The 25,226-nt window shown below is 40.6% G+C and overlaps 1 protein-coding gene across 2 annotated transcripts; it reads left to right on the plus strand.

The window, feature by feature from the left end:
• Window positions 1-299: 299 nt before the first annotated feature.
• LOC137135224 (semaphorin-4G-like) lies at window positions 300-24,458 on the plus strand. 2 transcript variants are annotated; one of them, XM_067519692.1, is made up of 16 exons: window positions 300-469; window positions 6,055-6,354; window positions 10,125-10,273; window positions 11,636-11,698; window positions 11,820-11,918; window positions 12,048-12,141; window positions 12,221-12,334; window positions 13,348-13,502; window positions 14,432-14,607; window positions 15,812-15,956; window positions 16,705-16,927; window positions 18,562-18,677; window positions 18,763-18,917; window positions 19,274-19,332; window positions 19,849-22,227; window positions 23,537-24,458. In XM_067519692.1, the coding sequence occupies exons 2-15, from the start codon at window positions 6,231-6,233 to the stop codon at window positions 20,832-20,834; spliced, it is 2,658 nt and encodes an 885-aa protein (XP_067375793.1). In that variant the 5' UTR covers window positions 300-469; window positions 6,055-6,230; the 3' UTR covers window positions 20,835-22,227; window positions 23,537-24,458. The 2 variants fall into 2 exon arrangements, with proteins under 2 accessions (XP_067375793.1, XP_067375795.1); XM_067519694.1 differs by lacking the exon at window positions 6,055-6,354 and having other exon boundaries at window positions 303-469.
• Window positions 24,459-25,226: the final 768 nt, after the last annotated feature.

A 25,226-nucleotide genomic window follows, 5' to 3' on the forward strand; every position in this document is an offset into this window, starting at 1 on the left:
GGATTTTTAGCAATTTTTTGTTTGTTTGTTGTTTGTTAAAAACAATGATTGTTTGCAGTAGCCCTCGTTGTGATTCCCTTTGTGTGCACTAGGTGTCAGTATGACGCCGCCCTGCTGCAGTGAACGGCACAGGTTGGATTTCTGCACCTTTCCCACTTCGTCTCATAAGTGAGCGGGCTGGAGGCTGGAGCTGAGCCGATAGACGCAGGACAGAATCGTCTCCTCAACAAACAACAGGGAGGTGCTGGAGACAAAAAGGAGCTGATTACCTGACGCAGAGGGGGAAGGAGCAGAAGCGGGCGTCGTGGGAGGGTGGGCCACCTGTGAGGAGGAGTCAGTCCTACAGCTGCGTGTCAGGCGGTGGGTGTTTGTCTGTTTGTCAGACAGTGCGTTTAAAGTCCAGTTGGATTATCTGTAATTGAAGGAAACGCACGCATCTTTGTTTCGGAGGAAATCATATTTGATTCCGGTAAGACGCTGCTGCTATAGTATAACACTTAATTACTCACTGTGAGTTTATGTTGGTTTGTTTTCTCCTATGCTGTGTGTCTTAACCGCCCTTTATACCCTAACAGTTGAGTGTAATTCTGTAATACCGAGTGACATTTTGTCAAATGATCCTTCACATTTTACCGTTGCTTTGTGGTGTTTGTGTTTCTCCGGGACTTGTCTTCCTGCTCCCAAACCCTGCAGGTTAATAACATATAAACCAACTGAGGCAAAAACTCACATTGCAGAATTAGAATAAAAGTGACTGATTGGCGTTTTCCACTGAGCCGTTCGCCGTCGTGCTTCTCTTCATGCTGCAGCGCTGCATTGGCGTTGGTGGACGCACTTTTGGTCATCACTTATCAGCACGAATTTGGGCACGTCGATTATGTTGTAGGTGTGGATCAGCGCGATTGATCAGTTAAAGATGATTGATCAGTCCTATGATGATGGTCTGTGCAGCTTTGATCTAATCAAGGACGCAACTGGACCCACTTATCACCCTGTGTAGGCTTTTAACAAAACAGGACTTCAGCAAAGTGGAAGGAAGCGATTGTAAGGTGTAACGTGTTATTACAGTGTCCTTCCTCATCCCATTTTCAAAGAATAGCTGAACTGTTTTTTTTGTTTGTTTGTTTGTTTTGTTTTTAAATGGTTTTGGTCATTTAGGCCTATAATACTGCTTTTTTCGGGCTTCATCAATACTTAAGTTCTGAATAGCTACTCGTCACATTTCAGCTACTCACTGGCATTTAACCCAGTCCATTATTGATTGATTTAATTATCAAGTGATTGATTGATAAACAAATAAATAAGAAAAAAGCTCAGAGTGAATTCAATGTGTAATATCAATCAAATAAACTTTATTTGTATCAGAATTTATTCTCCAGGCTACTGCTACGCTGCAAACACATTGTTAGTTTAATCAAAATGACAGAAGTAGTTGTGTATCATTTGTATATTGTTAAACCCTTCTTGCATAATATTGCTCTGGTTAGAGCAGTGTTTCTGCTGTTATTTCTATCATCTGCCCTGAAGATTCCTCTTCTGTTGCCGTTCTAGGTGTTTTCCTCTTTTCCTTTTTTGTGTTACGTAACATAAATAAAATTGACTTGACTGGAGGGTTTTGTTTGTCATAAACCCTTTTACCACATGCTTGAACTAACAGGAAACCTCCCTTTTCCCTTAATGAGATTGGTTGGTCTAAACTTCTCTGTAGCTTCTCATAAAAGGTGAATTTTCATCTCGAACTCATGGCTACACTCATGCTCTATTTGAAATAATAATAATAATAATAACAACAACAACAACAATAATAATAATAATACGTGACATTTTAGCACAGTACACTAGCTATACACTGTTTTGTCTCTTGTGTTGAAGTCAGAATAACAGTTTAAAGAGCACAGTGTCACATTCACAAAGGGGATGTACTAAGTGTAAAGTTACAATAATGGGAACAAATACAGTTCAGATTATCTGACTTCATTTTGTCTGTCTGTGACAAACAAAGGTTTAAGGGAGTCTTTCGCTCAGTTGAAGCTTAGTGGCTTTGACTGTTTGCTACCATTTGTTAAACACAACCCAACTAATAAACAGACTTTTGAGTCCTTTGGGACAAGTGTTGTCTGTTGATGGAGCTGTCACTGCAGCTCCTCTATTCAGGCGGGTTTACAGACGCTTCATAATTGCCTGATGAAGTCAATTTCCGTGAATGAATGTCATGGGACAGAGAGCTGGCAGCGAGATCTGGAGGCAGACAGATTAGAAAGGTTAGGTCTTGAGTGGTAGAGTCGCTGTGATTTCCTCTGGGTCTGCCTCATTTTATTTTCAACATCTCTCTTCCTACTGTTTCTTAAAGTTTGGTCTGGTGTACTCAGCAGCCAATTAACAATTGAAAGCCTCTGCATACGGGACGTCTGGGAAACTTGAAGGAAGTCAGTAGAAATGGATTTTAGATGACAGAGACTTGGTACTGTCATAATTACTGCCTCTTCCATCTGTGTGGCTGAACTTTGAGACAGTATTTTTACCTTATGCTTGTTGCTTTCTCTCCCATCTTTTAAATTTCCATTGTCTGTCTGTCATATTCCACATCAGGGGCAATGTGGCTGACTGATTGAAAGGGTTTAGACCCTGACAGCCCATTTGAGTGATTTGGTGTGCGCGAGTCAGATGAAGAGCCCTTCAGTGCGACTCGTCTGCCAACTATGTAGGGGAGCTTAGACAGGCTGGGAGGGCAATTGACACACCTATACAGTGTTTGACAGGCCTCTACAGAGGAGAGAGGATGTATGACTGAAAAACCTGGTGCCTGCAAACTCTATTTGCCATAGTGTGAGCAAGAGAAACTTGTTAAAACCTACAAGCGGTTAACTCCAGTGAAAAGCTCTCACGGCTCATAAGCCTACCTCGTGTTCACTTTTGAGGTTGTAGCGGGTTTTAAAAACCCAGTAGGGTGTAATTTTTCTCCACCACCCCTGAAACCATAACATTTTTCATTTTACTTAAGTCATGTAGACTTGAGTCCAAAAATATTGTTTTCTAGTATTCTGGACTATGGTTTAATTGCATTTCACTAGAATCTAAAAAGCCTTTTACAGAGACCTGAAATCTGTGAAAATTTATGACTTTACTTTCATCTCAAAGTGATTCATATGAAAGCTTTATAATTTATTTTTTTTTCCCGATGTATTCTGTGAAACTATGACATCTACAACATTGACTTGGCTTTTGCAAAGCCTTTAATTATAACTACCAGTCAATGGTTTTTAAACATCAGTGCATTAAACAGAATTTTTATTTTCTCTTTGTTTGCAAATTGGTTGTTTTGTTCAACCAAATAATTCACAATCCAAACTTTTAAAATGACAATACCAGCAGAAAATCGTCACATTTGAGAAGCTGGAGCAAACTTACTTTAAAAAAAAAAAGAAAAAAAAGTTGTTTTTAAATTTTTGCTGATTAACTGATCGTTTCATTAATATTAAATATTAACAACTTATTGCTTTTAGTGTCTTTTTGATTCTTCTTCAAAACAATCCTGACAAGTGCGTTTTTATTCAAAATAAGAATTGATGTTGAGTGTAATATACTGATTGGACTGAATTTGAATATCAGCTCAATGAAATGAAAGGAAGTTATTATTTTTGTAAGTGGTACTTGGGAGGAGATGGAGGGGTCAGCAGTAGGGAACGCTTCGGAGGACACTGGATACGGGACACAATGAGGAAGTCTGGGAAGGAGAGGACAGGCAAAGTATGGCGAAAGACACAGAGAGAAACTAATGGAACAGTCTAGGGTCTGCGAAGAAGGACAGATGGAAGATGACTTCTACCGGAGGTATGGAGTGTAGTTAGTAGGGGATAGTAGGAACAGGCAGGGGCTGAAAACACAGGAGAACCAAGGGCAACTGGAAATCAGGTTAAGCAAAAACAAAAGGAAACAAAGTATCAACTGAAAGAATCCGTGTGAGCAAACATCCATGTAATAGTAATTAACGTGTCCAAAGTCGTGTCCAAAGTCCAAAACACACAGTAACAAATAAATAGGAGACAGTACCTAGGAGTCAAACATAAAAACATCCACTTTTTTATGTTTTTATGTTGGTCTTTTTGCACAAAATCCTGACAGGTCAATGGGATTTAAATAGTGGAAGTTTTAGTCCAAAAAGAAACACTTACTACAGGCGAGGCTACAGTAGAGCAGACTTTCCTGTCATAAATCCAGAGGCCAGATCAGAACCCAAGAGTCCAGGTTCAGGATCACAAAGGCAGAGAGGCAGGAGAAAACTCAGGCAAGAGGTTAAACACATCAGGAGTAACAAACAGAGAGCCTCACGGAAGAAGAACTGGAAGACAATCTGGCAGGGAGAGGCAGGTAAAAGGAGATTCAGGTGAGGCGAGTTGCCTCTAATTGGGCAGAGGCGGGAGGAAGAGAGTGAGACAGGAGCAAAGAGGAGAGATGGGGATGGGTACCAGGACAAAACACTGATCAGCCTCAGTACCATGACAACTGCAGTTTTAGTGTCTTTCCGTTGAATATATCATATTACATTATATCATGGTATAATCTCGTGATACAACATTAATCCAAGCCATTACTTTGGGAAATGATCATGGTCTAAGTAAACATATGTACAGTAAGTTCACCACAAGGGCCTTTTGGCATTCAATGAAGGTCTTGTCCTGTGGGTGGGACTGTGAGAGGTGTAATGCAGTAATGCTGCAGTGTATGCAGTGCTGGTCTGAGCCTGTGACTCTTGACTGTGACTACCTGCTGTTGATTCCCAGGTGGTGCAGTATCTGTCTTATTCATACCTACATGCTTCTGTGTTCGTAAGAACATGGTTCCATCCAGCCGCTGTCATGGCGTCGGCACTGAGGGACTGCTGGGTCTCTCTCAGAGAGTTGCAGTGACAAACACATGGCTTCACTTTTCTGCTCTTTTTTTTTTTTTTTTTTATCCATGTGTCATAGAAACAGGCCCATCGGACAATTGGCTCTTTCAGGTGCGAGAGGGATGCTTTGTTTAGCCAGTGAAAAGTACTAAAGAGCTCGGCTGTTTACATTTGAACCGCACGGGAAAGCATTTTAAAGCTAGTGGTGGAGAATTTGTGTGTGAAAGACACAGGCAGAAGTAGAGATGTCACCATTCTCCTAAATAAAATCAGATAATGCAGATGCTCCAGTGTCTGTCACTCTATTCCCCCTCTCTCCTTCTCTTACCAGCTGCTCTTTAAACCTCCAAAAGAAGGTCTTGTTCTGCTGGAATAATGTCGCTATTCACCACACAACACAGAAATCGTAGTGATTATAATATTTCATAGTCTCCCACATTCTGCATATGGCTCCTCCTCAGGTACAATCTCAATTCGAACAATCAGAATCGGCTTCATTAGCCAAGCACGCTATCATATACAAGGAGTATTCTTCCAGTTGTTGTAATTCCCAAGGACAGGGCACGTTCACCAGGAAGCAAGACGCAACCAATGTAAAAATGACAGACAGTATAGGGGGACTTCAAGAAAAGGTAAGATACAAGTGTGAGTGGGAGTCCCAGCATCATTCCTCTCCTCATCGATCTGTGGAGCAACCACATCGACCTTTCGGTGTTTGCTTGTAATATCTGCACGTAGCTCTGTTTGATAGCCATTGTTTGGTTATTGATTATTTTCAGTCATGTGTTTAGACTAGGCAGCTGCTGCTCACACACTATACGCTGCGAGACTTTGCAAAGTGACAGCCCAGACTCACAGAGCTCCATTGATCTGCAAGAGCACCCAGTACTTTATTGAGTCAATGCACTTTGTGCCTCTTTCATATCTCTGTCGTCATCCTTGTGAAATGTTCCACATCAGGTTTTTTAGTGTGTTTGAACTCTGCCGCTGAACTTCATCAGCTTTTCAACCTTGATTTTCAACTTGTCCTTTTGACTTTTTTAAGGTGTCACATTTTGAGCACGGTGTTCTCTTGCACTGCATTTGTATTACTCTCAGTATGGACATGACAGCTAACACTGCTGGTTTTGTGTATCTCTGCTGTCTTTTGTTTTTTGTTTTTTTAGATTCCTTCAGTCCTCTCTACAGCACAGTGAAAGAGGCTGCCTGCTTGGCTGCCAGTGTGCGGCTGAGTGTGTAGGTGTGTGCTGTGCAGGGGTGTATGTGAGTTGTACGGTGAACATGCTTTTGTGACTGTCTGTGTTGCTCGGAGAGTGTTCGTCCCGTGAAACGCTTGGCGGAGATGCAGGGATCCTCTACGATGCAGCTCCTGCTCCTGAGCTTCTGTGTGTGCACGGCAGCCGGCTACCCGTTCAGAACGCCCCTGGATCTGGATGTGATTCCACGCATCACAGTGCCGAGCAGCGGTAAGCGCAGACACAAACGCATGGAGGATGTTCTTCCAAAAGCAGTTTCTGGTGCTTCAAATTGTCAAAAATTGCAAAATTACTGAATTCCTTTCGATGACTCATAACTCAAATATGATGCAGTGCCTACATTCAAACTAACAATTGTGTTGTAAAAACGGACAGGTTATTAAGAAAACCCCTTTTAGACAGAAAATCCTCTCATGCTTTCTTTATGTACTAATGCAGCCACAGTCTTCTGTCTCTTTTTTTATAGTGTCCCTTATTTTATCTCTCCTACCACTATTTTACTTTCTGCTGACATAGGTCGTTTCTCCTCTCACTCCTCTTAACCACATTGGTGTGCACACTGTACATGTACATTCACTTGCCTCAGGTGCTTCTCACACGGTTATTTTTTTTTGATCCGACTGTGATTATTATTCATTTACCTGGTGTGAGTGAAGGCATGTAGCCTAAGGTGCCACAGAGACGGGGGCAGATGAGTGAAATGCTTCTCTGCAAAGCATCTAGAGACACTGATACCACTGTAGGTAGTTGAGAAGCACTGTAACCATGACAACTGTTGTAGTATGGCGCAAGACAGTTGTATACAGTATTTTTGTTTTGTGCAAGTGTGTGTCTCCTTTTAATCAGCACTGTTATCTGATCCTAGACTTTATTTGTTGATTCACTGATGTGAAAAATTTCTCATGTCTCCATTTTCACTGTAAGCTGTAGATTAAAATTAATATTGATATTTGTATCCCTCCTTTCCTTGTCTTCTTCTTTGAACAGCTGTCTTTCTTACAATAAATCACCTACTTACTACTCATATATGCCTTTTTTCCACATTTTGCTCTGTATCTTTTTCCCTCGTTGCAAATCATAGGTTAGTGCTGGATCTCTACCACCCTGTCACTCCCTCATCACCTCCCTATCCCCTACCTGCCTTCTCTTTACTTCCACATATGTTCTGTCTCTCAGTGTCAAATTTGTACTTTTCATGATTGCACTCCTACCTTAATTCCCCTCTCTCACCCTAACTTCTTGTCTCTGTTTCACTTCTCTCCTCCTGATGAGAAGACTTTGATACCACTAATCCCTTTAATCTCTGTGTTTCTTAGCAACCTGAAGGCAAGCCTCCAAACCTGTGTGGGGTAGTGAAATCATACATGTATACACACACGCACTCAAATTTATTGCAACTACACTTTTTTTCCTCAAATAAAAATCAAGGACAGGAGTCATGAGTAATTAACTTCCAGTGCTCAGGTTTTGTGACAAGCTGTATGGCTATTGTAAAAACCTGCAAACTGAAAAAGATAGAGACAAAAGAAAAAGATAGAGCAGGTAAGGACAATGAAAAACAGTGTTACTTCTAAATAATTTTTCTTTACTCGCATTGACCTCAACTTCACTTTGGTGTGAAGTCAGTGAGTGTGTTTTACATGGAGTTTACAGTTGGCTTTCTTGGGAAAGCTGATTTCTTAAGTGTCAAGTAAATCGGAAAGCTGGTTTCCAAAATCAGGGTAGGATATTAGAGAAACCTGGTTTCTGCAGGAGAGATCCTTACACGATAACGCCACTTCGTTTTTAAAACAAAGCCCGACAGAAAGTGTCTCATAAAAGTCTAAATAAGTCACTTTCTCTCCAGATATTTTTTAAGTTCAGACTGTTCTGGATTAGCTGCATGTGACTCCCTTTTTTTCCTGTCTCTCCCTTTGTGCTGAGCGTGCACACACACAATCACACACACACACACAAAAGAAAAGTCAGAGAACAGTGTTTTCTGTTACTATACAGTTGAAATCTGTATAGTGACAGAACATAAGTCAGAGGTGAAGGAGAAGTTAGATTACTCCTTTGCTGCATGTATATGTAGATTTCCAGTAACCAGGTTACTTAAGTGCATCTAAACGGAGTCAGTGTCTGTGGGTTTATCTTTGCTTATTCACTAACTCCTAAAACAGGCGTGATCTTTGAGTGTTAATTTGTATGGACACCTGTCACATCACAGTGAACTTGGCCACGGGTGCGTGGACACTACTGCGCTGATCAGCTGAGGTCCCTCCAAAGGGCATCTCAGTAAATAGTGTCATTTAGCCTTTGCTTGCTCAATTACTTTCACTGTAGCACATACCCACAAACAGCCCTGTTGCATCACTCTTACAGCAAGGTTGTTTTGAGTTACCTGGCTCCAGCTGTCAGGCCCTCACACACAGAGGTAATTGTGTGTCCTAACACTGGGATTACACTGAGGAAACCTGGGCATTGTCTCTGCTGTAACACGTCGTCTTCACCCACAATGAGACTCTCATACTGCGTAGGAAAAGCCATTGTTCCGAAAATCCTGTGGAGGTAATACTCTTCTCCCTCCTGCTTAGACCCAGGGAGGGAAACTAGACACCTGATCACCCAAGATCATTCTGGGATGGGAACTGACTGCTGCGGCTGCTGCTGCTGCTGAAGTGAGCACAGTGGATTGTGTTTTGCAGCAACTGATGGGAATCTTAATGATGGCTTACTTGATAATGATGTAGTCTCCAGGGGGAAGTAGATTAGCTGAGGATGCAGGAAGTATGTTATACTTCTCTGTGGCCCTCTTGAGCTGTTTTTCTGACCCGTTGGCATAAAAAGTGTCTCACTTTCAACTCTCTGCGGCTTGATTACTGCCAAAATCCCAGCCGATTGTTAAACTGCTTTGCTTTTGTCATATGAGATATTTTAGGTAGATGTGAAATTACAAATAAGCTGTCATTTTTAATAATGCAGTTTTCTTACATTGTTTATTTTTTACAACATGCCTAAAGGTTGTTGGTGTGTGTGATGTGCGTGTGTGTTGGCATTGGTGCCATGTTTACCCAAGCTAAGTGCAGTCTTGATAGATCTTATGTATAAAACTTCATAACTCTTCTGCATCTCACAACTGCAGCCAGTGACTTCATGACATGTTTTGTTAGTGTGTCCATGCGGTATGTCTCTTTGCTGAGTGTTTGTATGACTGAACCTCATTAGTATCTTGTCCTGTCAAACAGATGTATCCCAATATAGCCTGGAGAATTGCAAAGGGAACAAAAGGGTAAAAAAAACTTGAACCACAGAAACCCCGATAAAATGGCCTGCATTGTTTTTCTCTAATTACCACTTTATAGATGACTAAAATCATCGAAACAGTTTTTTTCTGTCTATTGATGAATGTTGTCTGTAGCTATAGTGCAATGTAAATGAATAGTTTCTGTAGCAACGTTAAAGAATATTTTTAATTTTAAAGTGAGGGCCTCAGAATCAAAGGGCAAGGTCTTAATCACCGAAGAAAGAAATCCGTAACAGAAGATGAATAGATTTTTTTTTATTTTTCTCCGTGTATTTACAGAGTGTCAGGTTTGATTGAAAAAGCCATTGCTTTGTGCCTTTAACATGCCCCATTTTAATGGCAATACCTTTATGCACATTCAGGGACTTTCTAAGCACATTCAGTGAGATGTGTTAGTATACTATCATCCACTGCTGTGAATTTGTTCCTTATTCTTTGTTCAGATGAATGCATACAAACCCAGATGACAATAGAATTTCTATGAATTTAGATGTACTCAATACTCTACAGAGCATACTATCATTCCTAATTTCTACTGAAAGCATTTCTTATCCCACAGTTGTTCTCATGTTGACACTTCAAATTTAGTAGTACTGAGGAGCATTTGTGCTCAGACACACCCAGTCCTGTTGAGTCAGACAGTTTCACCTACTTGTATTGTCCAGTAATCACACAGAACAACTCCTCTCCTCAGGTCTCCAGGGTTGTAGGCGCTTCCAGTCCTCTGCAGTCAACTACACCGTCATGTTGCTGGAGGAAGACAGTGAGCGTCTCTATGTCGGGGCCCGGGGGGCTGTGTTTGCTCTCAGTGCCTCTGACATCTCATCCAGCTCTGCTCTCTCTGTGAGTTTGTTTGTTTCTTCGTTGCTGCATGTCGTGTGCCTCAACAGCCATATCTTTGTCTCTTCGGTGGCTTAATTTGCATTCCACAAAGCAAGAGTTTTTAGATAAAAAAATAACAAACATTTTTAGGCAAAAGTTTTTATTCCCCCTCATGTGTGTTGCATTATTTTTAACACAAGTTACACCATAGGAGCTTCTTGGTACATAAACATACATATTAATGCAAAAACTCCATAAAAATGAACTGCATGTTCTCACTTTACCAGACTTTGTGTTGTTGTTCACAAAGCAACACCGAAATAGCTTCCAATTAATGTAGTAATTAGCATACTATCCACCCAAACTGTTGGCAGTATTGCAGTCTGATCAAGGGTTTACGGGTCTGACAGTCCATTCTGCACAATACAATTCTGCACTGATATCTGTAGCAAAGGGCCTTATGAGGGATGAAAGAAGTTTAAGTCAGTTTTAGATTTGTATTTATACCTTAGTTTGAGGTTATGTACTATAATCAGCTATTGCTGTTAATCATATCTGTACTAATAAATTACCTCTGTTTATAGTATTGTACGTAAAAAGTGAGATTGAGTCTTTTGTGCACTTGTTTAAAAGGACCAGCCTACACAGGAGAAAATGCTTGCATGCACACAGTGCCCAGTAATGATGTAATCCAGAAGAAGGAACAATTTTGCTTTGGTACACGTGTAAACAGAAAATGTGTTTGTTGGCCCCAGTGATGGCTAAATGGGTCATTTTTAATTCTGACTTGTATTTTACAAAATATGTCTCACCAAATCAGTTAAAGCTGAAATCTTTTAAATTATGTCCTTAGGCGTTTCCAACATTGCATATTTGTAATTTGCCACTACAGTTGCTTTGGAAAGAAATATGCTTTTGACTTTTTGATTAATTTGCAAAATTATTTTAGAAATTTGGTTAAATATGGATAATGTTAAAGTTACCATTTGTTTTCAGCTCACATAGAAACTCTTTCAGCTGTCATGGCTGAGAAGTTTGTTACCTGGTGACAACATGACGTTAACTGCTCTGCTCTGTAAATTTAGCAGTGTTGTCTGTCATGAGGGATTTTGTGTGTGTGCATGACATTCCTTTCACTACATCATCTTCTTCTATAAATACAGAACAAATGTGTCAACTTTCTTAGTTACGAAGGAGTAGAATATGTGTATCTTAATATATGATTAGGTAAGGCAAAGAATACATTCTCCACACATCTGCTGTCTGATCTGCTGATGGTATTGTGCTAAAATGTACAGTTTGCAAGTCAGTGATATAAAGCCATTCAACTCTTTGTGTTCTCCTTCTGTCTCGCTGTATGTTATGCGGTGTCTTATGCTGTAGATCGAGTGGGAGGCCTCCCCTGAGCAAAAACGTCAGTGTCTGCTCAAGGGAAAAGACAATAAGGTAGGTACTTAGTTTTATCTTCCTTCCTTAGTTCTTTTGTTTTACTTTTTTGTGTTCTTCTCTCTTGTGTATTGATTTTCACCCATTGTAATATTTTTCTGGCTCTCTCTTCCTCTTCCAGACACAATGCTTTAATCACATCCGCTTTCTCCAGAGGTTCAACTCAACTCATCTCTACATGTGTGGGACTTATGCCTTCAGACCACTCTGTGCATACATAGTACGTCTATGCACAACACAGTAGACCCCTTCAGCTGCTGTTAGATATATTTTAGAATGAATATGTTTCCATAGCAGTGCAAGCTGACTAAATGTATTTCTCATTGTCCAAATGTTTCGTTCTGTATAGGATGAGAAGAGGTTTGTTATGTCGTCTCAGCCTGAAGAAGGCAAAGACAAATGTCCTTATGGCCCAACAACCAGCTACACTGCCCTAATCATAGGTAAGGCCTTCAGCAGTTAGTGGTCACTTACAGAGTTTCACTCCACAACTTGCATGATCCAAATCTTTTTTTCCTGCAGACCAGGAGATGTATTCAGCATCCCAGTATGAGTTTCGCAGCTTTCCAGATATTCGCCGCAATTCTCCGTCTCCCACCCTGAGGACAGAAGATGCCCCCACACGCTGGCTGAATGGTGAGTTAATCCGGATGGAATGATAAAAGCTCTTTAACACATTTAGATGTCAGGGTGGTCCAAGTGGACAGAACGTGTGTCCATCAAGCAGCTTAACTGTTTAATCCTCCACTCTGTCAAACATCTTCCCTGGCACTCTGCAGCAAACATGCTGTTTTCCTGTCAGCTTCAGTGGATCAATAATGCTTTATTTTAGATTCCTTACTTCAGCAACTGGCTGCTACACTAAGTCATAAAACCTTACAATTTAGTTTGACGTGTATAGGCACTTCTGTTTCTTAGTCACATTTGTTTCAGACAAAAATGTCTCAACGGCTGCTCTGCTGCTCTGACATTTTGTGCTTCTCAAACAGTGTATCTTAATGAACTTTCTCTCTAGCTCCATCATGAGATTGTGCTTGCTTCATGAGATTTTTTTTTTAGTGGATTAAAGCATTGTGATAAATATCTTGACAGCTTTTTAATGAATTGTCAATGAATTTGGGAAAGACATTTATGATTCCCTTAGGATTAAAGTTAATTATTTTAGTCATCTGGGCATGTGCGATCATCATCACTATAAAGAGAAAAAAATGTTTTAATCCACTATGGGTTTATGTCTGAATATCTGCAGAACAATGGATAATCAGCTTTTGACAGTGTGCTAATTAGCAGAATTTATCATTTCTGAACAAATATTAAACCTGCTTATTCGCAGCATGTTGTCATTGTCATTAGGAGCATGTTAGCAGCTTTGTGATACATTAGTTTTTGGCTAAAATCGTCATGGACAACCTCATAGAGCTGCAGCATGTCAGTAATTTCTTAGCATTGTTTATATATATATATATATATATATATATATATATATATATATATATATATATATATATATATATATATATATCTCCAGAAACCTGGATGTAAATGTAGAGACACTGTACTTTACATGAGGTAAGAAGATTTGTGTTGATTTATTTATCGAGAGAGAAGGGCATGATATGAGTCAGTGCATGTCTATATTCTCCATACAGAGGCGGTCTTTGTGGGCTCAGCACTTGTGAAGGAGAGTTTGGGCAGCAGCACTGGCGATGATGATAAGATCTACTTCTTCTTTACCGAGAGGAGCCAGGAGCAGACGACAACCTACAGTCACAGCAGGGTGGCACGAGTAGCCCGGGTTTGTAAGGTGAGAGCAAATTAGAGTGAAAAGCTGGAGATATTTTACAGCTTTAAGTAAGGCCTTGCATCAGACTCAAGCAAAGTCAGGGTTGATGATAGGAAAGGGCACTGTAATAAATCAAGACCTGGATGGGGAAAGCATTTGTAACAAGGGCTTAGTGTAGCTGGAGAAGCAGACAGTGTAGCTGATGAATGGGTTGCAACATGTAGCATGGAGTAAGATGGATAGATGACTGATAAATGATGGCTTAGCATCTTCTGCTGACTAAAATGTGAATGATTTACATTTTCTGCTGCCCAGAAAGGAGTTAAGAAAAGTCTGATCCAACTGTACTTGGTATTGACCTTGTTTTCTCCTGTGGCACTTTAAATGTAGTCAGTTCTCTCCTTGAAAGTTTGGGAGCGTATGTGTTTTTTCATCTTAATAGGAATACCTTGTGGCAGCATATGTGACATTTACTATTTGCCACTGGCTGAATACATTTCAAAGCTAAAATCAAAGGGCAAGATAATGTCAGTTGCTGGATTTCCAAAGGAACTGTGGCCTTGAGTCAAGCCTTTCCAGTGTGAACCTGTCAAAACATCTTTTTGGATCAAGAAGGGGTGCTGAGATGTGTGTATGTGTGTGTGTGTGAGTGAAAGTCACTCCACACTGAGTGCTTTCAACCTACTGAGTACAGACACACGATCATGCAGATCATAGTGGGGTGTCTTACCCATGGGATTTCATACCTTTTTAAATGCCTCAACATTGCTTTCTCCAGGGAGATCATTGCCATCTGTTGCTCTCTTTAGGAGATGTACTTCCCCTTGTGTGCCACCTTGAGCTGAGAGTTCAGCGTGTTTTTTTTTTTTTTTTTTTTTTTTAAATCCTGCCCGTTCCCTCGTGTGACCTCGTCCTCTGTTTTTCTTTCTCCTCCAACTCTGTTCACTCAGGGCGACCGGGGAGGCCGTTTAACTCTTCAGAAACGATGGACATCATTCCTTAAATCCAGGCTGATGTGTTCTCTGCCAGAGTATGACTTCCACTTCAATATGCTGCGCAGCATGTTCGTCATGCCCGGTCGCACACCGCAGGACACACTCTTCTATGGCATCTTTGGCCTGGAATGGTGAGTTGGGGCTTGGAACTTTTGATCTGCTGGTGGGAGGCGAAGATGAAAGGCAGCAATCGATACACTGAGACAGTCGAAGAAAACAGGAAAAGATGAGATGGAAGAACTTTCTATAGTAGCTCGGTGGGGGACATTTACACAGTTTAAGGAGAGAATTATAAACACATAAATGCAAATTTAGAGGGATTAAAGAAGGTAAAGTTATAATTCTTAACATTTCTGTCCAGTCACACCTGACACCTGTGGTTCCTGGGGTGACAGTGAGTATGGTTTAATAACACAGTGCTAATAACACAGCAGCCACTTGGGCTCTGAGTATGTTTGTTGACATCAGAGCCAAACAAAATCACATGTTTTAATGAAAAAGTTGGTTGAAAACAGTTGCAGGGACAGTCGGATTTGCACACAGTGCAAGTGGTTTGCCAAACGGCCTTAAAGTAGAGTAAAGTTGGTTACCTTTGTGAGGAGGAGGACAGTTGTGTTTAGCTATTGTCAGAGACAAACAAGCCACCGAGGGGTTTACCACTTTGGTACTTTTAGTGTGAAGCTGCAGAGGTAGGAAATGTTGGGTTTGCATTAGCATGTAAAAAGAGAGCAAACACCTTCCAGTAAGTCTGTTATCAATGAGATTGTGCTGATTACATGTATTCATTGTTTTTTTGCCAGTCCGCCTGGCCCAGGTAGGCAAATGCAATGACAGGCCCCAGCTGACCGTTTCCATACAAAAAGCTTATTACTGCAAGTAGATAAATGGCACGTACAGATATTTAATTAATACTCCACTTGCTTTTCAGCCAATACTATTAAGTATTGGCTGAAGAGTAAATGTTTATGGTGGAGAAAGTGTAAAAAGTAAATTACTGCATGATTTTTGTCATGAGCACTACCTCTTCTGTCTCTTAGGTCTTCAGAGGTACACTTCTCTGTAATCCTATTGTAGTTCCCTCCTCCCTCCCTGCTACTCATCACAGAAACGTGTGGTTTCGAATCTACAGTACTTTATACCTTATGTGTCCTTGCTAACTCCTCCCCCATTTCATGTGTTTTCCTCCCATTTGTCTCTTTCCATCATTTCCACAAGGTGAGCCACTGTTCTTCTGTACTTGCTGCTGTAACTATGGCAGCATTGGGTTTACTTCTGTTATTGTTCGTGGCCTGTGCTCTGGTCTTTGTCAAGCTTTGTGTGTGTTGTTGTCTTTAGGAAAAGCGTGAAGGGGTCTGCGGTGTGTCGCTTCTCTCTGTCTGACGTCCAAAAGGCCTTTGAAGGACCGTACATGGAGAGCCAGAACTCTGGCTTCAAGTGGAAGGAATACACTGGAAAGATCCCTGACCCACGACCTGGAACGGTAAACCCACACACTCACAGAAAGAGGCACCGCTGCCCTCTCCGTCTCTGAAACACGGAAAAATGTCTCCCTCCTTATGAACCACTAAGGATTCACACAAAAAAAACCCAACAGAGAGCAGCTGACTGAGAAAAGGGAAATTATACAGTGCAGCCTTAAGCAAGAGGCTCTTAACAAAACCAGCTTATGTCACTGAAATCAGCAGCTTTGCCCAGAAGGACTCCATGGGGCAGCCATGCCTGTGGCATCATTAGCTGAAATAGACATTATCCTCTGTAATGTCGCCTAAACTCTTTGTAGGATTTCATTTTAACTTTACTGTTGAATGAAAAGTAGAACTGATCAAGGGACTTGAAATAGGAGCATCAAAGCCTCTAATATAGAGTTGGCTGAAGTCATTTGAAAAGGACAAAGAAGGGAATTTGATCCTTAGGCAGGTGCACAGAGAGCTGAGTTGCTTGCATGTCAGCATAAGATGACTGCTGAGTGCACACAGGCTCATTGTAATCCAAGTAAAAAGTCACATTTTCCCCAGACACAATCTTCCACAGGCTCTCGTTTCCTAATTTTCTCCGCAGCCCAGGTCACTAAGCCTCACAACACCCCCCCTTCCAATATTTATCTGTTTACACAGAACTTTATTACAAATGAGCTAAAATGTCTCTCTTTTCCTTGCAGCACACATTGGGCATTATTACTTGCCCGTCACCCGACCTCTCATTTCTTTCTTTGGCTTCTATTCCTGCAGTGTATAACTGACACACTGAGGACCAGGGGCATTAACGTCTCCACCTCCCTGCCTGATGATGTCCTGGACTTTGTCAGGAGGCACCCTCTGATGTCTCAGCCAGTTCAACCTTCAGACAAACGCCCCCTTTTGTTCAGGAGGACCACAGACTACACACACATGGCAGTGCACCTGTTCCAAGGCTTAGATGGACAAACATACCATGTATTATATATGGGCACAGGTGTGTATGATTTCACAAAAGGTATAATTTGTGCAATATGTTAAATATATTTTTCACCATTTGTAGAATTACACTCTCATATCACTATGTTAAATATGAAGCAACAAGCAGAAGATTGTTAGCTTTGCTTAAACTGGGAACGGAGGCTGGGGTTACTCCAGAGGTAAAATAACATCATTGCCCTTCAGAGTAACACCTTAATATGTCTTGTAGTCAAGTGCAGTGTCTTGGAATCACGGTGGCTGTCTCAGCTACTTTTGTTACTTCTTGCATGTTCTTTTTCTGGTGGCTTCTTGCGAGTTTGCGTTTTCCACTCATTTTGAAAAAGCCGTACAAAGCAGTAATCCAGTCAATAATGGCAGCCTTTCCATTTTGTTTGGTCAGAATAAATATACTGTTTCATGAAGAAGACTGACACAACATTGTTACACATTCTAACGTGATCTCATGCTGAAGAAAATGTATTTTGATCCAAAGTGATTCACACTGTTGAATCACTTTGAATCACAATTCTTTCTGTGGTGCACACAGAAACTGCTTTATGACACTAAATCTGTTTCAAATAACATGAATATCCAGTATATACCTGTATTGTACTGTACTCGTTAAAGACAGACTGTTAAAACAATTCAAACAATGTGATAACATAATCACTTTACAAAACACAATAAGAATAGAATAGGCACAATAGGAATAGTTCCTTTTCTTCTGTATTATTCAATGCAAAAAACTATAAATGATCAGAAAACCCAACATACAACTATATCCCTCATTTATGTAAAGTACTCCTTCATGTTGGCTGTTTGCACACAGTAGAAAAAAATCACCTAGACAAAAGTAAGTCATTCAACCATTCTGTTCTTAACTCCTTCCATTTCTATCTCTTCTTCAGTCTCTCTCTCTCTCTCTCTCTACCCCTAACTCCCTCTCTGCCCTCACACCACACGCAAAGTTAGTTGGTGTTTACAAGACTAAAAATACCAACTAACATGAAGAGGCAAACATTTGTCAAGGTTAGTTAGATGGTGTTTACAACAGTAATGTTCTCCAGAACACACAACAGTCCTTAACGTACCTCTACCTAACTCTTTTTTTTGTTTTTTTGGTGATCCAACTTCGTTCCTAATTATCCTCTCACAACTGCCACAAGTCTGCATCAGCTGATAGCTGGCTCAACTGTATCATTTGGAGGTTGCAGCTTTTGTGCTTTACAAATTGCAGTCTAAAATTACAATATTGATTAGAAAACAATTCATCGTTTAGCCCTATATGAGGACAAATGGTTTTTAGGGCCATGCTTTACAGGTTTTTCAGAGAAATTAAATCATAGATAAAAATGTCATTAGAACAAGACAAGTGGAGGTTATGTATTTCTTGCATCAGACAAATTACTGTTAGCAAGAGCTGTCCAGCCTGTAAATACCTGAACCCTCCGGAAGACAGATTTCCCTTGCATGTATATATTACCCATCAAAAGCAAAAAGTTTGTTTGCAGGTTCACTGGTGAGCTGGATGTGCAGTGATACTGTACGTTATAGAATCTCACTGGCAGAAATGAACACTCCTCTCTTTAGTTTGTAGTAGAGGCTACTGCAGTAGTTCTAATGTTTCTCCTCTTCATATGTATCACTCAGATGAAGGCTGGTTACACAAGGCTGTAGAAGTAAATGGTCATCTTCACATTATTGAGGAGCTTCAACTCTTTGATGAACCACAGCCTGTCAACAGTTTAGTGATATCTGCAAAACAGGTAGCATGTTTGACTGTCACATGCACACACACATTTGAGTATTTATCTCAGTCCTACAGTATTTAACTAATCTTTTCTTCTCCAGATGAGTGTGTATGTGGGTTCTCCATTAGGAGTGGTGCAGCTGCCGCTCTCTAACTGCAGTAGATACACTTCCTGCTATGAGTGTATCTTTGCGAGGGACCCTCACTGTGCCTGGAACGGAGACCAGTGTGTGAACATAATGACACATGCAGACCGGTGGGTGTTGAAGGGTGTATGTGTGATTGGATCAGGTGATTAAAGTTCTGCAGGTGCCCTTTCTGAAGAATTGAATAATGTCAAGTATCATTGCGCCCTGTCAAAGTGTCGGCTCTCAGAACCGTTGCATAATCAGTGTTGACTATGTAAACCTGGCATGCATCTGTGTACATAAGGTGTAATGGTTAATCTGGACTGACATGTTAACTCTGTACAAAGTTGGTATGGCCAGGAATAGATGACTTCATTAAAATAAAACAAGAACAAAGATGCAGTGATTCTAGATAATCTTTGTTACAGCAGTGCTTATTCTTTGCAATAAGATGGTTATTGTTATGTTTTCTCCCTCTTTACAGAGCCACTTTAATTCAGGATATCCAGAATGGCACCAAGGGATGTAAGAACACATTAGATGGTACGCAAAACTCATCTGCTGCTCAATGTTGCTGCTTTAAAAAAAGCTTGCTTTTAATGCAGCAGGCGATGAAAGGGAGATTAAAAATAGAGAATCTTAGGAAGGACTGCGAAGATGCATAGTTGTCATAAGATAGCATGAAGGCCTGTTTGAAAGTTGATTATGCACTCTGTGTTGGCAAAATCCTCTCCTCCCTTCTTTAATCACATTTTTGCCATCTCTGGAGAGAAATCTGTTTGATATTCAAGGCAGGCAAATTCCTTCTCACACTTCAGTTTCAATCTGATAAAATGCACCATCTTCTGCCCCATTCGCTGCTCTGTCTCTGTTCAAAGTAATGTGATGACAGGAATTAAAACATTTGTAAGTGGAAATGATTACTCAGGGACTTTGGACAGCCTTTGGTACATTTAGTAGAATTTACGAAATTAACATATAAAATGAGTCAGAGGCAAAGTTGAGTTTTCCTGAAAACTAAATGTGAAAGTAGGCCTTATCAATATGTGTATGTTTCAGATGTTCCTCTGCGGAGCCGCTCTGTTCGGGTGGATGATGATGTGCTGCTGCAGTGTGAGCTCAGCTCCAACCTTGCAGCCCCCTTTTGGACTCTGGATTGCAACGAGCTGCAAGGTTACGACCTCAACTCTGGTTTCAGAACCGGCACCGATGGCTTGCTGATCATTGAAGCTCGGCAGGACCAGAGTGGGCTGTACACCTGCTACTCTGTTGAGAACAATATCAAAGTTCCCATAGTTACTTACAATGTCACCATCGGCCCGCCATCTCTTTTATCCATTTTGCCTTCTGATCCCTTCAACACCTTACCGGCACCCACTGAGCTTCAGCCCCCCAACAGGTCTCCACCACAACCCCCAGCCCCTCTCCTCCCTCACTCAGAGCTGCTCTCACCCAGGAACATGGAAGCCATGTACCTGTCACTCATCACCATCCTTGGAGGCCTCTGTGTGGTCCTTACAGTGGTCCTCATCTATGTGGGCTTCTGCTTGCAAGTGGGTAACAAAGGGAAGTACTCAATACGTGCTGCTGCTGCTGCCTACCCGAAAAGGCACAGCAAAAACAGAAAACAGCACAGAAGCTCTTCCCACATGGAGCTGAAGACAATTTCAAGCCACTGTAATGGCAATGCCATTTGTAATGGAGTTTCAAAGCAACAAAACGGCAACATTTCAAATGGAGGCTTCCTCCAGATTGTTCCAGGGCAGGGCCACCCTTCACCCAATAAGGAGCTTCCACCACCTGCCCCCCCTCTCCCCCCCATGGTCCAACATTCCTCTCCAGAGTGTGACATCCCTAATGGGCTGTCGGCCACACTGCCCAGCGTGCTGAGGAGAATAAATGGGAACAGCTACATGCTGCTGAGGCAGAGTGACTCTAAAAATGTGTCGCCACTCTGCTACTCCTTTGCTGAGGAGCTCAACAAGATCTTAGAGAAGAGGAAACACACTCAGCTGCTGCCCAGGCCAGATGAGAGCTCTGTGTAGTCCTATGAGATGTGAGAGATGTAGCTCCCCCTGTGGTGGGAGTACAGCTGTGGTTTTGCATGGTACTTAAGTGCCTGTTGTTGAGAACTAAATCAATGAGAGAGTGTGATCTACATGCTTTACTTTACATTTTCTATGTTGAAATATTCCTGTTTTTGAAACTTTGAGGTGTTTCTCAACCTAAATTTTCCAACACATCAGTATCCCAACGATGGTCTAAGACCAAAATGTAAAAAACAGTCATCTACCTCACCTCAGAACTGCCCAGAGATGTGTTCAGTGACACTGTTGTCTGATCCAAGTATCAGGACTGAGATCATAACTACCGAAAGATCTCTGATCTACAAAGCCCAAAGCAGAACACACAGACTCCAACAAGGAGCAGAGCCACGAGGGAATATAAATACATGCAATGACTGTAGGGCAGCTGTATGTATTTGACTTAACTGAAGCTGAGGGGCAGCTAGCCAATGTTTGTTTCGCCTGACAAATGCACAGATGGCCTATAGATTTTTAACATGACATGCACACATTTTAAATACCGAGGGAATGGACATTGTGGGTGAGGGAATCTGGTTTGCAACATTATCAATTTTGATAGTAACTCAACCAACATCAAAAAAATAATATACTTTAACCGATGATGGCACATAAGTTTACACCAACCTTCAATAAGAAAGGTAAACTAATCATTATTGAATATTGGTCTTAATTATAATTCAAAGTCGATTAGAAGATTTGTATTAACTCAGGTTTATACAAAGCATTTACTTATTAACAAGATAATGTACATTTTTTAAATACTAATTAGTCAACATAATAAAATAATAAGTAATAATACAATTGTTAGAAATTATATCAGTGACCTGTTGGTAATTATGTAACTTTCAGGTAAAGATTTTTAGTATTTGCAACAAAGCATTACCTAAGTCACATTCACCTAATTTTGGCCTGTCATTTTCAATCCATATCAGCTGCAAATGAAGAAAAATGATTTTTTAACAGTAGCTTATATTATTGTTAAATTCTTACATATTAACATTACATTAACATATTAAATAGTGATTATTTCCCTAAGGGTTAATGGATAACCTGAAGAGAATATGACAGTATTATTGACTTTAATGCACTTTAAATACCAGTTGTAAAGCACTTTGGGAAAGTTATTGAATGCTGTTATGGAATTTGACACTGCGACCTGTCAAGAAGCAGCTGAGCTTTTTTATTGGATGTTGCTCAGTGTGAAGAGCTGCAGCAGTGAAGGCCACAGCTGTGTTTGCTGGATCTTGTTTAAACAAGTGGATTAGAAAAAAAATCAGCTGAGCTTGAATCCACCACTGAATGAGACCCGGCATGAGACCATAACACAGGATGAGAGCCAAAAGCATCCAAGGTAAATTGTTTTTATATCTTACCGACACATCACCTACACAAGCACTTTGCCAAAGTAGCACTTAAAGAAATAGATGTTGGAGCTAGAATGCATGGTTAATGCACTTACACTTATACATAACACTGCAACATTTGTTATCTCACAGTTTACTGGTTTTAACTCCACTGCTAACTACTAATAGCCTGTTGGTCGACTGCTGGAATGCTTGTAATTTGTGGAAAAGCTTAGGTTCATACAACACATGCTACAGTTATTTTTATTTATTATTTTGTATTATATTGCACCACATCAGGAAAATTAACAATATGACAGGGTTAATAATTCATGATGGAACCCAACCATGTAAAACATTAAAGAGCCACCACCAAGGCTTAATTTCTATTAATCTGGATGACAAAGCAGCTACATGCTTGGCACATTCGCACACTATTCGGGTCTAGACTTTGGCTTTTAGCTGTTTTATTCCTTCCAGATCCAAATTAGAGTAACGGCTGCAATGGCTATTTTTTAATCATAATTAATGAATCCATATTGTTTTATCTAACAGTCTCAAAACTTAATATTCAATTAGCAATTAAATAAAATCAAGAAAATCATCAGACTCTAACAAACGAGAAGCTGGAATGAGAATATATTTGGCATTTTCCTCTTTCAAGGAAAGAGGATGCATCTGCTTGTTCTTCTTTCTGAGGGGAGCATTAATTAAACACTTGTCTCATGACAGATTTGACCTTACTGCAGAAGTAGGGAGAGAAGAGGCAAGGGGAGTTAGAGATCTCCCTATAGATTTGGACTCTCAAGCTTCCAGTTTTTGTTATCTTACCCTCAGATTCAGGGTGGAGATTTTAATTTTATTACTGTGCATTAAAGAAACTGCAGTACAAAAATAAGTATAGTATACAGTACACCAACAGTATTCTTGCAGTATGCATATGTAAAAATAGCCAGCATACATAGACAATCATGCGGTATGCTTGTGTAATCACACATTTTAATTTAATCTGACAAGCTCGTGCTGCCGTATGTTCTCAAAGCACAACGTTTGAAGAGCCAAGCTTTCCAGTCAGTGGCACTGATCAAAGACACGAAAAGAGAATCACGTAGCTGCACACTCCTGAAATTAAAACCGTTCATTAAAGCCTTTTGCCCTCATTACAAACCACAAGACAAGGTGAACACAACAGCAGCAGTGTTTCTGTCAGGTTTTTACTACAAAATCACTTGTGTTGGTAATATAGTGGAAACACATGGCTGACACTAATGCCTTAATATTTTTGCACCTCCTTTTGTCTTTCTCCTTCATTTGCAGGTCTGATGAGCACAGGTCAGTTTAAATCTGTCTTAATTTCATTCCTTGGGATACCATCTCCCAACCAGCCCGATGGCACGACCGGCCACAGAGATGTTCTTTTAATGAGCAGTGAAATGAATTTCACCATCATTAGCAGACAGTGAAGCCAGAAGAGAGAGAGAGGCTGGATAAGGGCTACAGTATAAGATTCTCTGCACCTGGAGCACAGCTCTGCCTTCCCACAACTGGAATGAAAAGTGTTGGCTGTTTAGTGTTTTACCAAGGAGCCTTTGTTCTCCAGACAGCAGCTCTTTGTGCGCAGAGTGTCCTTGTCTTTATTCGATGCTGATTTGTTAGACCAACTCAGTGTATAATGACCCTTGTCTCACACTTCCTGCATGAATTATGCTTTAGCTTTTTTCTATAAGTCAATGAAACAACAAGGATAATTGATGTTAATGTTAAGTACCAGGGTTGTTTGTTAAAAAGTTCTTTGTGAGCCTAATTTTTTTGCAAAACCAGAGGAAATTATTTTATGCATCATAGGCATTTAGGCATACTTTTTTTTGTACATTTAGTTTTGGACATTATTGTCAATGTTGCTGTTGAAGTGCCACTTTAGGATGATCACAATGTGTGTGTTGCAGAAAATGTAATTAAAAAGATGCATGGTAGCCAAAAGCATGCAGGGGCTGCACCAGTACCACAGAATTTAATATTAGTAACCTAATAATGGGAAGAAAAATTCACCAATTTACCGATTTAATATTATAATTAGAGATCATTCAGCTTTCATGTCACTGTAATATCCATTTATTAGTTTCGGTTTGCATGTTAAACTATGCTCGTTCGCACAGCAAGTGAAATGCCTTTACTAAACTAACAATGACAGGGCAGTGTGTTCCTTAACATTCTGTCCCAATAAAACTTTTTACTCCAACCACATCGCCACATCATTTCTTGTGTATATTTACACTCTCACTTGTCACAAAGACAGAATAAACAAATCTGCCCTGTCAAACTATTGGAGCACAGCCCTGGTATGTTAGAAGAGGAGGCTTAGTGTACTGTGTCAGGTGGTAAATACTGTCAGACTCTCCCGAAAAAGGAGGTGTCTGCATTGGGAAGCGGGCCCAAGTACTGCTGCGCGGCACAGACTGGTACAGAAAATGTTGCTGGGAGGTTGAAGCCCTATAGGACTGGTTCAGATAAAACAGGACAGGAAACCCCAAACATACAGCTTATGTACTGTTTAGTCCTTAAATGTGAAACTAGGACTTCTGTCCATGCAGCCATTATTAGTTTTGAATCGGAACCTTTTGAACTGATCTTTCATAAATGTCACAGTCAATACAACACCCACAGATTTTTCCATCATCCATATGACCTTTTCTCGTGTTCTTGGGTGAAAGGGCAACACCCAGCCTTCAAACAATGGATTGCTATAATACATCAGCGGCAGCACGACGAAACACCTATAAATAGGGCAGGCGTGTGTCAAACACATGCAGATAAACACAGCCATAGGGTGATTTGCAAAAGTGCCAGGCACCTGCACCTCGTACAGCTTGACATGTGATTAACAAACTGTTGTGGTTGGCGTGTCGCTTGTGTAACGCCTTAGTTTAATCAGGATCAACAAGAAGAGCTTGCTGTGCCCCTTGAGTGAAGGATTGGTATATAATTCATTTATTTCATTATCTTTATG

This window comes from Channa argus, chromosome 1 (genome assembly GCF_033026475.1).
Source record: "Channa argus isolate prfri chromosome 1, Channa argus male v1.0, whole genome shotgun sequence".
Lineage (NCBI taxonomy): Eukaryota > Metazoa > Chordata > Actinopteri > Anabantiformes > Channidae > Channa > Channa argus.

What these genes read in the sequence shown, in the direction of transcription:
- LOC137135224 (XM_067519692.1), top strand. Translation starts at nt 6,231, where the DNA reads ATGCAGGGATCCTCTACGATGCAGCTCCTGCTCCTGAGCTTCTGTGTG. An exon ending in TCAAGGGAAAAGACAATAAG is followed by an intron (nt 11,699 to 11,819) that starts GTAGGTACTTAG and finishes TTCCTCTTCCAG; the next exon opens with ACACAATGCTTTAATCACAT. An exon ending in ATAATGACACATGCAGACCG is followed by an intron (nt 18,918 to 19,273) that starts GTGGGTGTTGAA and finishes CCCTCTTTACAG; the next exon opens with AGCCACTTTAATTCAGGATA.